This window comes from Lacerta agilis, chromosome 11 (assembly GCF_009819535.1).
Source record: "Lacerta agilis isolate rLacAgi1 chromosome 11, rLacAgi1.pri, whole genome shotgun sequence".
Lineage (NCBI taxonomy): Eukaryota > Metazoa > Chordata > Lepidosauria > Squamata > Lacertidae > Lacerta > Lacerta agilis.
In genome coordinates, this window is record NC_046322.1 from 53,850,799 (window position 1) to 53,864,027 (window position 13,229).

Sequence of the window (13,229 nt, forward strand, 5' to 3'; positions counted from 1 at the left end):
GCATACTTTGCAGAATAAAATATGGATTCCCTTCTCACAATTAGAGCTGCTTTTCATATGACAAAATCATGTATGGCTATCACTTTCTTTATAGTGAAGCTACATCTACATTGCATGTGTATGACAAGTGCGCATGTGTCCAATAAGCTGTGTGTACTACACAGAGTATATATCCATTAGAAGCTCTCTCTATGCTTCTTACTGCATATGCATGTGTCAAAATATGACAAATAATGGCTTGTTACACCTGATTTTGTAGACATGTTTTTTCTTTGACATGAAACTTTATGAAAAAGGAAATATTTAATGGTGTTGCATCTATCCAGCAATGAGTGCAGGGTTTCCTTTATTAAATTATTTAGCACTTGAATCTTCAGAAATATACTTTAACATTTTGCCGTGTGGCAGAGGGAGCCAGGTGAATCTCCTGGGGCAGGGAGTTCCATAAGCTGGGCACTACAGTGGAGACTGCCCTTTTCATGTACCCCTGCCACCTGAATCTCTGAGAAAGGCAAGATTCACAAAAAGGGCCTCCCAGGTTGATTTTGGTGTCTAGACAGGATCATATAGAAGGAGATAGTCCTTAAGTATCTTTGTTCGATACCATTTAGGACTTTAAAGATTAAATCCAGTGCTTTGAATTGAGCCCAGAAACTTAAAACATATGGATATATTTACATGGATCAGTTAAAAGCCAGACAACCAACTGATTAAAATATGTTTAAACAGTTGATGGTATGAAACAGATACACACACACACACACACACACACACAGGCTTTGTATTGCATATTCTATGAATCTGTTCTTTAATTATCATCCTTGGAAGCCTTTCTCGAGTGGGTATCCTCCAGATATTTTGGACTACAACCCCCATCAGCTACAGCCAGTGTATCACTGATGGGAGTTGTAGTGCAAAAACATCTGGAGGGCATCATTTGGGGGAAGGTTGATACTTGGCAAGAAAGTTAGAACACTTCGCCCCAACTGCTGCTTTGTAAAATCAATGTTTTAGGTAGCAACCTGTTCTTTTATGTTTTGTAAGATGCCATGCATATTTGATGGTACCTCGCTTATACTTTTAAATTACTTATTTATATAGACTCTACCATAACGGTGTGCATAAATGCTCCCCCCCTTTCTTTCAGCCCATGCGTTAGCAGAGTGATTCAGATTGAACCTCAAGCATATGCAGAGGCTGGTGACAGCACGCGCCACAGCCCTCCACCGCCATACAGCAGCCACAATTTTGCACACGAAACCCAAATCACAATGCAGTCCACTGTCCAGCTTCGCACTGAATACGACCCTCATACCCAGGTTTACTATACCACCGCAGAACCTCGCTCAGAAATATCTGTACAACCAGTCACAGTGACACAAGATAACCTCAGCTGCCAGAGCCCAGAAAGCACCAGGTCATCCAGGGATCTCCTTTCCCAGTTCTCGGAATCTACACTGCATTGTCTTGAGCCACCCTGTACGAAATGGACACTCTCCTCTTTTGCTGAAAAGCAGTATGCTCCGTTCCTACTAAAACCAAAAGCAAAGGTAATGTCTCTGTGCTTGTCTTGTGTGTTTCTTTAATTAATAATAATAATACATTTTTATTTATACCCCGCCCTTCCCGGTTTAAAAACCAGGCTCAGGGCAGCTAACAGCAAATATAAAACATTGATTAAAATGCGACTTAAAAACAGCATAAAATACAACATAAAATGCAGCATCAATATCAATAAAATTCAAAATTTCAGGGGTCATTTTGGGGGGGAAAGAAAAAACGGGGGGGGGGGGGAATCACCAGGGCTAACTGGCCAAGTTGGTCCTACTAGGGCCAGCAATGATACCAGGGAAGAATTTAAATGTGGGGGTCCCAGAAAGGGTTTCTTCATAGAAACCCTTCATTCTTTGCCCTGCCCCTTTGTTAAAAACGGCTTGATTGTTTCTACCATTTATGGCAGTATCAAACCACTTTGAACAGCCATGGCTTTCCCCAAAGAAAAGTGGGGGAATGTCTTTTGTTAAGCATCCTGAGAGTTGTTTGGAGACTCTTCTCCCCTCAAGGAGTTACAGTTCCTAGAATTCCCATTATTATTTCCCTTGTGCATAGATCCAGCACTGACTACACTAATCTGGTGTGTTGGGCAATCAGGATCTTGGCACTGCTGAGGGTGATTTTCAATTTGGCCTTGGCATTTTGTGCTAAGAGAAATGGTTCTAGACTTGCTGACATTGCAGGGAGATGTATGGTAGCTTCATGCAGTGCTTTTCTTCTACAACAAAAGGTGCCAGTACTCACCATAAAATTGTTAGAGTAAGTGCCACACTTTTAACCAGTGCTTTCCTTCTAAGGGAAAAAACGGTGCTGCTACTGCGTACTCGTGAGTAACTCCAGAAGAGAAGCACTGACTTTATGTAGCATTTGTTGCATGAAACTCTTCTGAATGATGTCACTTCTTTATTTACCCTTCTTTATTCTCCTTTTTTTTGCAGCTTGTGGTTATTTTTCTTTTTCTGGCCTTACTTGGCCTCAGTCTTTATGGAACTACTCGTGTGAGAGATGGACTTGATCTTACAGACATTGTGCCACGGGAGACACGGGAGTATGACTTCATTGCAGCCCAGTTCAAGTACTTCTCATTCTACCACATGTATGTAGTTACGCAGAAAGCAGATTATCCCAACATCCAGCACTTACTTTATGAGCTTCACAAAAGTTTCAGCAACGTGACGTATGTTTTGTTGGAAGAGAACAAGCAGCTTCCCAAAATGTGGTTGCACTACTTTAGAGACTGGCTGCAAGGTAAGGAGAAAAATAAAACCTCAGTTAACTAATCCAGATTTTCTGCAAATGTACTTCTTTCTCTTTCTATTTTCCCCTCTGTTACAGTGGTTTTCTTTCTTCTGCTTTCCTCCTTTAGTATCCCTTTACATTTTATTTATTAAGGTTCCTTTCCTTTGGATTGGACTGTTAGAAACGATATTCCTGGTACAGGTTGAGTGGTGTACACCTACGCGAGTTTCATATGAGTTAACCATTCATTCATTTATTTTAGTTAGTTAGATTTATAGCTTGTCCTATCCCCCAAGGGGTTGAGGGCATGTTACACTGTGTATAGGCACACACTAATAACATAACCCCATATACTCCCAATCATTTAATGTACTGGAATGGGTTTTTTATTTTTTTTTACAAAAAAAAAAATTACGGGAAGGAGGGGATTTGTATTTTTCCACTTCCTAAATTCGTCTTATTCTGAGTTGCCCTCAGCAACTCAAGTTTTCTTAGTTGGTGCTTTGAATTCTTTTAGATGGTATTAGGATAACTAGATTTCAATAGTTGCTCTGTGCTCCTGGCCAGGTGTTGGGGGAACTGGATGTGCCATGTTTTGGCAGGCTTGCTGCTTTTGTTCTGAACCTGTTTGGCTTCAGGAGTGAGTTTTCTTGCAACTTTCTACATGGGAGGCAGCTTTAAAGGAAACAGAGGGAGGGTTTGTAAATGTGAATTGAGCATCCAGAGCCTAAGGGCTGTGTCGTTTAGGCCATGTTTTCTCTTTCCATCGCTCTTATCTCTTTATAGCTGTAGCTAACCTATCAGATCTGTAATGATGGTTTTGATTACAGCCTCTCAGTGCAGCTGTGAGGTGGGTCGGTGGATTATCCGCCCCCCCCCTTTTCCCTCTTCTCTCCCCCTTCCCTTCCCTTCCTCAGACATGTGGTTCATTCATCTCTTCTCACACAGCTCCTTGTGCTGGGCTGCGGCTTACTGTTCTAAATCTGATCCAAATTTGTGCTGTGAGGTATTTCTGCCCACCTCCCCCCCACCCACCCAGCCTTGAAAGGGGTGGCAAAGAGGGAAATAACAGTTGAGAGTGAATAGGTGTTGGCTGTGATCTTTACACGTGCTGGCAGCAGATCCCACAACTTGTATTAGCTACACAAGTTGAACAGATGGAACAAATTGACAAAATCGTGTTCACTCACGCTGTGCTCAAGAAGGAGCTGAGTTGCTGTTTGAAGTTTGAAAGTTGGAGTGTGGGTTTCTTTTTCCTCCGGCTTTGTGGTGGAATTTCTGGTCATGTTGTCGTGTAACCTATGGCTTCGGCACCTAGTGGTAGCTGAAACAACACAGCGCTGGGTGTCTCCTTCCCATTGTGTAATTCATTTTACAGTGGGGGGGGGGCGAGTGAGTGGAGCTTTATTTTAGGCAATGGTCTGAATTCCTCCCCAACTCTGTAGCCATAGTCAGTGGACACGATCCACCAGGATCCTCCCATGAATTGTAGTGCTCATTAAGGAGCCTGAGTGGATCCTGCACAGTGATGAGTGAGGAGCTTCTGTTTTGGTCCCATTCAATCTGGAGATCACTTTTTTATTATTATCTGGAAATGTGTGCTGGTGAATGGTTGCTTGATTTGGGGTTGTTGTTTTTTTGGCTGGGTGGGGGGCATTGTGTCTATGTGTGAGTCCTGTGCTGAAACTGAGATTTATGGTGAGATGGTTCTATAACACTCTTACCTTGCTTCTTTTTGATTATTATTATTATTATTATTATTATTATTTAATAAAAAGTCTGAATTGCTGCAACTGTTGCTATGCAAGTATATATTGTTCCTAGGGAACAGAGGGAGCAAATTCATCTCCTGGAGTTACTGTTTTCAATCTGTGCCCTCCTTTCCCTTTATTAGAGGGACATATCTAGGATAAAATTCCTGATCTGTTTCTCTTCATTTTTATCACAATGCATGTAGTGTTAACAGAGCCATATTGTGCATTAGGAGATTTCATAGCAAAGGGCCGTTGCAAAGTTAAAGTTGTGCATGTTATATGCTCAGACAAAGGGATTCCCCCAGCCCATGTGTAAACGTGAATGCCTGAATACACATCTCTATAAGTCTTTCAAAACACTCCATACACAATGGAGTTCCAGCTGCCTTTCTCTCTCTCTCCATTGGATAGAAGCCATGTGTTCCGCCACACACAGCAGTGTTATGATGCCAGAATGTTTTCACGTGTGGTAGTATTTGGCTAAGTGGGTGTGGGCGGATTGGGCCAGTTCTGAGCAACAGGAGGTCTTGTCTGGACTTCAGCCTGGCAGTCATCCACAGCCTAGCTGGAAGATGGGAAAGGCAGGTTATGCAGCCTCTGGAGTTCTGGGAGGCTAGTGTCTCAGGCATGTGGCACCCTCCCAAACATCTGTTTGGGAAGCATGTCACAGTACTCTAGCCAGGCTCTGCTCGTTCCAGGGCTATGGGGAAGAGGCTGGAGTGGACAGAACCAAGCGTCACAAAGAGCTCTAAGAAAGTGATGGTGATGTCCCCCATCGCTTGTCAGCACTTCCTTGAGAGCTGAAAACTTTCACAATCCTGCAATCTCTTCATAAGCAGTTTAAAGGAAAGCTGCTCTGGTTTTTCTTCTTTTGGTTTACAAGCTGGATGAAAAATAACAACAATCTGTCCCCTCACCTTCCAACAGGGCTTCAGGAGGCTTTTGATCGCGATTGGGAATCTGGGAAGATCACATACAACAATTACAGAAATGGATCCGAAGATGCTGTTCTGGCTTACAAGCTTTTGGTTCAAACAGGCATCCAAGACAAACCCTTTGATATTAGCCAGGTAATTTAAAAAAATACTACCATAACTCTATTTGTTTAAATGGAATGATGCAAATGGGAAGTAATTTTCCTTCCTTCTTTACTGTTTAAAGCTCTAGTCAATATCTGGAATATAAAGTTGACAGTTAGGTCTGCCCTTCCCTTCCCCATACATGGTCCAGAGCGCTGTAGACATTGAAGCAAAAGGAATGACAGCTTGAGTAATGGTGACAGGAAACTCTAGATGAATCTCACCACACACAGGGAAGAGCTTATTCAAATGTATTCATTATTACAATAGTGGCAATGAAGAATGAGACTTCTCTGCATCTGGACAATAATGCCCAGAGAAGCCATTTCTAAGGCTTATCACGACCCGACCACAGGGTTGAACAAACCAGGTGGCTTGCTGTGATTTGTTTTCTGAGCATTTTGCAAATAATGTTACTTGCATCTGCTTCAAACTGAATGACACCTCAAGTACAGAACTATGCTTCTGTTAAGTTTCAGTTGATTTCACCTGGAGATGTGGACAGAATCACTGGAAATGTCTAGCTGATCTCTTTGTGCATTTGAAAAACCTTCCTGGCTATTAGTATTGAGTTTACTGGTTTGGTCATGAAGTGACCTTCCTTGAGGTGGGAGTAATTCCTGCCCTCTTGAAGGAGACAACTGTGATACCTCTGTTGAAGGAACCATTTGTGAATCCCCTCAACCTGAATAATTACTGGTCTGTTTCCAACCGACCTTCTCCTGGCAGGTGGCACGGACTATCGCAGTGGGACCTTCAGAACCCCCTGCTGCTCTAGGGTTTTCTGCAGGCCCCTATGTTGCTTCCTTATATGGAGTCTTCCTGGGCTCCTGGTCAGACTGAACCCTGATACAAGTAATCTTTTGTCACTTTTTCGTCCTTCTTATGGAACTGCCATTCCAGGAAAGCCCACAGCCTGGCGATATTTCCAGGATTTTTTTCTGGCATCTGTTGTGTGTTGATCTTAACACAACCATAGTTAGTTAGCCTAAGTCAGGCCTTCTTCATACCTTGATCCCAAGATGTCGTTGACCTACGGCTCCTATCATCCTTTGCCAAACTGGTTGGGGTAATGAAGGCTGTAGTTCAGCAACTGCTGGGGACTCATGGTGGGAAGAACTCTGGCCTAAATTACAGTTTGCAAGCCAGCTTCTGACTGTGGTTCCAAAGCTAACAATTATTCATGAAAATATTCAGACACTAACCATAGTACCATACACCAACACCCTTGTAGTTTTGAAGATGCCTGCATGAAAAAGGATGGGGGAAGATTCCATGCAAGCCCATTGGGGCTCCCTCAGTCCCCTAACCATGGTTTGGTGGTCAAGCAGCAGGCCCCCCCCTCTCTCTCTCAAATCCAAACTCCTCCTCCTCTTCTTCTTCTTCTTCTTCTTCTTCTTCTTCTTCTTCTTCTTCTTCTTCTTCTTCTTCTCTCTCTCTCTCTCTCTCTCTCTCTCTTTCCTGTTCTTTTCTACTACTTTATTCTTTATAAAGCAGCAGCAACAGGCCTAGGAATGGAGGTTGTTGTATTTTGAAAAAGAGTTCCTAACCATTTATTTGTTATGAGAATAACCGAAATAGATAGTTTTACATCCATTCCATCCATTCTTTTCTTCTGCAGTGCATAATTTATCTTGCTGGTTTTGTAGGCCCGAAGAGCTGTTTTAATGTGCATGTATTCAATCAGGGGTGGCCAACTCCCAAGAGACTGCGATCTACTCACAGAGTTAAAAACTGGCAGTGATCTACCCCCTTTTTTGGGGTTCTGGTAGAGGTTGTTGAGCTTTTTTTTTAGGAAGGAAAGCCATCTGTGTTTTGGGGGGGTTGGGTCAAAGTTGAGCTTTTTTTTTTTTAGGAAGGAAAGCCCTGATTTGGGAGCTTCAGGGCAAAGATGTAGAGGTTTTTTTAGGGGAGCCAAAGTTGCTGAGTTTCTTTGGGGGGAGCCAGTGATGTACCAGAGATTTCCAGTGATCTACCAGTTGGACATGCCTGAACTATGTGATTTTTCCCTGTTTGTAGTATTACATGATACAGTCTAGGAACATTTTTTAAAATCACATCTTCTGTGCTAGTCCCAGTCATGACCAAGGAATATGAGTTTAAATGCACCTTGCTGAACTATGAGTTTAAATGCATCTGCTGAACTACAGTGGGGCTTGGTTCACACAAAATGCTAAGGCAAACCATGGCAGTGTGAATGTACAGAAGCGATTGCAGCCGCTTTGCTCCTGCCTGGTTATTTTGCTGCTGTGCTGTACTGACCTAAGCCATGGTTTGGTTCAGTGTGTGTTATCCAAACCCAGGCTCATTGTTCAGTTCTGTGCAGACAAACCACAAGCTGTAGCCAGGGTACAGGTAAACCATGAGCCCAGGTTTGGACAACCATAGATTAGCACTGTGCAGTACAAAATGACTGGTGAGGAGCAAAGCAGCCATAATCTCCTTTCTCGAAGCCAACATGGGTGCTTATTCATGTTAGCCCATGGTTTGGATTGCATGTTAATGAGGGCATTGTTTTTAGTGGGAGACGTCTGCATTTCTCTGACCCAAAGATGAAGTGCCACCCTGCATACATCTAGATCAGGCTTCCTCAACCTTGGCCCTCCAGATGTTTTGAGACCACAGTTCCCATCATCCCTGACCACTGGTCCTGCTAGCTAGGGATCATGGGAGTTGTAGGCCAAAAACATCTGGAGGGCCAAGGTTGAGGAAACCTGATCTGGAGGCTTCTTACATCTTCTGTACCAGCTGACACTCTTACGAATGAGAGGAACTGTGCTTCCTTTGCACCAATATGAGCGGCAAATCTGGCATAGTTTGCTTTCATTCTGATGCTTTGAGTTCAGCTTGTAAGTTCTCCCAAGCAAGCTGGTTAAAAAAGAAAGAAATAGGTTTTCTCAGAAGTAAGTCCCATTGGTTTCAGTAAGACCTACTTCCATACACACACACACTGTGTATTCTGGCATATAAGACTACTTTTTAATCCAGGAAAATCTTCTCAAAAGTCGGGGGTCATCTTATATGCCAGGTGGAGAATCTGCGGTCAAGTATGTCTCAAACTCTATATTTTAACTGGAAAAGTTGGGGGTCGTCTTATACGCCGGAAAATACGGTTTGTGTGTGTGTGTGTGTGTGTGTGTGTGTGTGTGTGTGTAGATAGATAGAGATAGATAGATAGATAGATAGATAGATAGATAGATAGATAGATACTTTTCATGTAATACAAAAGAATATGCAATCTCTTTATTTTGGTTCAGATTATAAAGTCTTTTGGTTATGTTCAGTGTAAGACAATATGGTACTCAGAGGTAGGGAGAGAGAGTGGGTGATAAACTTGCACACTATTTTTTTCCATTTTTCCAACTTGGTATATATGTGACTTCCTTTGAACACATTGAATAGAAAGAGAAGTTATTCAGGGCAAATCGTCATGATGTTAAAAATCTCAAATCTGTTCATGGGCACCCCAAGCGAAATGGGAGAAGGAATGATACCTCCTGACAGATCATTCTTCTTTTCTCCAAAATTGCTTCCCCATTCCTGAGTGTGTGCTGGATAACACCCCATCGTGATCATGAGAATCCCTGCATGTGAATATGCTTGTGAGGTTTGGGCAGAGGGTGTTCCCTGTATTTATATGGTCTACTTTTTTGTAGAAGCGCTGATGCAGTATCTGAATATTCCCATAGGCTAAGCCTCCCTCGGCCAATAAAGTGAGATGAGCGTTGTAACCCCAGAGTCGTCCACGACTGGACCTAATGGTCAGGGGTCCCTTTAGCTTTTTTTAAGCAGCTTTGGATAGTGTACACATTGTGGGGGGGGGGAGTCCCATGTTTTAGCTGCAGCTGTTTGTACTGTTTTATTTTACATTTTTTGCCATGGGCATGTTGGGAGGGCCAGTTATGCTGTGTTACACTTACGTGTGATGTAGATAGCAGTTTCTCATTAGAATCGTATAGAATAATTCCCAATAGAAGTGCTAACATCCACCGCCACCACCTGCCTCAGGTACAACAGGAAGTACCTCAAGGAATCAGTTGCTGGGATGTCTGGGTGGGCTGCTGCTGCTGTACCCTCATGAGTTGAATGCTAGCTTCCATGGCACCACTCCTGATATGCTAGTTTGAACTAGCAGCAATCAGCCTGGGAAGTAGAACACGGTCCCTGTGTGGAGTACAAGTTCACGTGCGCAACAAATTCATGCCAAACACTGCCAAAGCCTCCTTCTATCTAAGGACCCTTAAGGGAGGTGCTTAAAAGTCTGTAAAGGGAAATGTGTCGTTCCAAACTCCACTTCTTTGCTCTCAGGCAGAAAATAACATTCCAATGACCTTCTCAGGACCTGTTTGCTAGACTCAAAAGCACGGTTTAGAGTACTTTGACGAAAGTGGTATTGGGTAATACTGAATGATGTTGATGGTTTTATATCTGTACCCTATCCATCTGACTGGGTTGCCGCAGCCACTCTGGGCTGCTTCCAACAAATATAAAAGCATAATAAAACATCAAACATTAACATATATATATATATAAGAACAAGAACTACTTACCTTTATGCAATATGCAAATCCAGGGAAGAGAGAAAACAGTAATCAGGTGCCCTAAGAGTCTTTTTCTTTTGTTTGGCAGCAAATGCCAAATGCAGCATGGAACAAATGATTGCCCGTGGCTCCTGATATAATTTCTTCTGCCTAGGAGGGATAAAAGTGTGCTGCTGCCTCCGCAGGGGCTGTGAGCTGTTCTCTGCAGTTCCAAAGACAATTTGAAGACATACAGTTGTTGCATATCCTGTGGATTAATTGAATCCAGATCTCTAGATTCCAGCTTTTTTTCTTTCAGGCTGCTGTCACTGTTGTTTTTCACATAATTAGAAAGACCTGAAAATGAGAGTTGGGGCAGAATGAAAAATAAACAAAACAAAACAAAACCCCTTGTGTGTCGCCCTTTTTCCTGGCGTTTTCTGTATATCACCCCAGTTGTCTGGCGGGGCATCTTTTGTTCCTAGAAAATCCAATTCAGATTCTCCAAATTCACTTACCCACGTGACCCCCGGAAGAGTGGACTCATCTGGTTTTGGGTGCTGGGCATTTTCTGAATACATAGGTCATAGGAGGCAAGTGTTAGCAAAATTTATACAGATGTTGTTTTATTTTTATAGCCCTCCTCCATTTACTGGGTGGTATTTCCTTCAGTGTTAACAACAGAGGTTAACTGCACACAGACGTCTATAGGACTCTTGCCAGATTCTCTCTCTCTCTCTCCCTCTCTTTCTCTCTCTCTCTCTCTTCCCCCCCCCCTTCCATCAGTTCCTTTTTCTTTTTTTTCTCTCCCTCAAAACTAGCTTTAAATATGTTTCTCCAGTTTGGTCATTTCCCCCTTCTTGGCTGCAGACAGCATTTTTAGAATTTAGGTTTAATTGGCTCAGTCTTCATCTGGAACCTTCTGTTGATTTAATGTTTCTAATGAATTGCATGCAAAGCATTTTCTGCTATATGAAACCTCTCGACTGTAAAGATGTAGTTTTTCTACCGTAAACAAAACTCTCTTTATGACATCTCTGCTAAGTATAAAGTCTTCTTTCAAGGGCTATCATTCCATTTTACATGCTGCTGCATAATGCCTTTCCTTCTTGTGTTAAAAGAATTGGGCATAAGTCCTAACATTCTGAACAAAAGTCCTAATTCCATCCTAAACTGTTCTTTCCTCTTCCTCTTCCTCCCCCTCCCTTTTTTGCAGTTGACTAAACAACGCCTGGTGGATGCAGATGGAATCATTAACCCCAATGCTTTCTACATCTACCTGACAGCCTGGGTTAGCAATGACCCCGTGGCATATGCTGCTTCTCAAGCCAACATCCGGCCCCACCGTCCAGAATGGTTCCACGATAAAACAGACTATATGCCAGAAACCAGGTTGAGAAGTAAGGAACGCTTCCCTTTTTAATGCCTTATGGTTTATATAAGTGCCTCAGCCCTTCTCTCGAGGCCCAGCAACTACCCAGTCAGTTGACACTGCACAGGAGTCAGACCATAAACAGAACAATATATTGCGTTTCTTAGTCAAAACTCAGGAGACAGGTTGTGGTTGTGTAATGTAGTAGAAGAATGCCGTGCGCCGGTAGCAGTTCATCATTTTGAAAAATGAATTCTTTAATAGTCTGTATCAGAGGTCTAAAACTCATTTCATGTTAATGTTCCCTGTTCATTTTCCGTGGAAGGGGAGCCTTCAGTTCCCCGTGGTGTGCTGCCTTTGCAAATATGGAGCTTTAATAACTGGGAGTTGTATTTTGTTCACTCTGAATTTGTCAGCTTGAGGTGCTTGTTGGGAAAGAGATCTGTATAAAGAGGATCCCCAAGTCACCCATTGGCATTCCGAATGTCAACCCCAGTTTGATTCTATTTGCTTTTGCTCTGGATTTATTGGGTGAATTGCTGGTTGGTTATTGGGTGGCAGGAGTGAGGAGAGAAGAGGACTGGTACTTCTGGAAACACAACTGGATAACAAGCAAATTGTGCTTCACTGAATCCGAACCCTAAAGCTCATGGGCAGCCAGCCAAAACTTGTCTTAATGAAAATTTATAGTTGAGATTATAATAGGGCAAATCATGTTTAGTAAGTCAATGGAATGACCCTGCAGTGTTTGGAACACATAGCAGCAACAAGAACTTAATGCTAGTTGTGTGGTGGCTTTTTCGAAGGAGGAGGGGGTGGTGTTGGGGACTTAGCATTGCTTTTTAAAGAGAGAGCATGGAAAATTTGGGTGTGTTGAGTCACTAAAGGATAAAAATGATCTACTTCCTGAAAGAGTCATTTGAAGTATTTAATCTTTCTTTGATTGACTGTAGCATGCTCTAAAGCTCATTTTTAATAACCAGGGAAAATGTAAGAAATGTACTGGCCAGCTTTAAGCTTTCAAAGTATTTAACTGATTACAAATGCTGGCCCTGATTCACTGCTTCCTTTTTATGCTGTTGGGATTCCATGCTGTCAGCTATGCAATGATTTCAGAAGTATTGCCCTTCTAGCAGGGTAGTGCAAAAGTACATGAGGTTTTGCAATTCTCTCCAGTCAAATGTTAAACCCATTCTAAATCTTCAAATGTTAAGTCTTTGTTTGCTACTGTTCAGGCTTATGTAGACGGCTATCAACAAATACTAGTGTAGTCAGCACAACGGACTGGATATTTTAAAGCCCATCTTGTATGGGTGGTATCACACCTTGCAAGCTAAAATACTCTTAACATAGGTTGTTATGGCTTGATCCCTTGACATTTTTTGTTAACTGAGATCATTAATGCTGCATATGCTGTATTTATATGATTATCCCAATTTAACAATGGGCATTGAGGCAAAATAAAAATAAATGAAAGATAACAGGGAGACTTGTGGGATGTTAAAAACTGCAGCGATAGCCAACTAAGTCAAAGATAAGTCAGTGTGGTGTAGTGGTTAGAGCAGGCATAGGCAAACTCGGCCCTTCAGATGTTTTGGGACTACAACTCCCATCATCCCTGACCACTGGTCCTGTTAGCTAGGGATGATGGGAGTTGTAGTCCCAAAACATCTGGAGGGCCGAGTTTGCCTATGCCTGGGTTAGAATGTTG

At 42.5% G+C, this 13,229-nt stretch overlaps 1 protein-coding gene across 1 annotated transcript in view; it reads left to right on the forward strand.

Moving 5' to 3' along the window:
• PTCH1 (patched 1) overlaps positions 1-13,229 on the forward strand; it is a 92,755-nt gene that overhangs the window by 62,501 nt on the left and 17,025 nt on the right. Inside the window, exons 14-17 of the mRNA XM_033164665.1 lie at positions 1,148-1,550; positions 2,493-2,802; positions 5,475-5,617; positions 11,363-11,546. Coding sequence (XP_033020556.1) covers positions 1,148-1,550; positions 2,493-2,802; positions 5,475-5,617; positions 11,363-11,546 — 1,040 coding nt within the window. The remainder of the gene's footprint in view (positions 1-1,147; positions 1,551-2,492; positions 2,803-5,474; positions 5,618-11,362; positions 11,547-13,229) is intronic.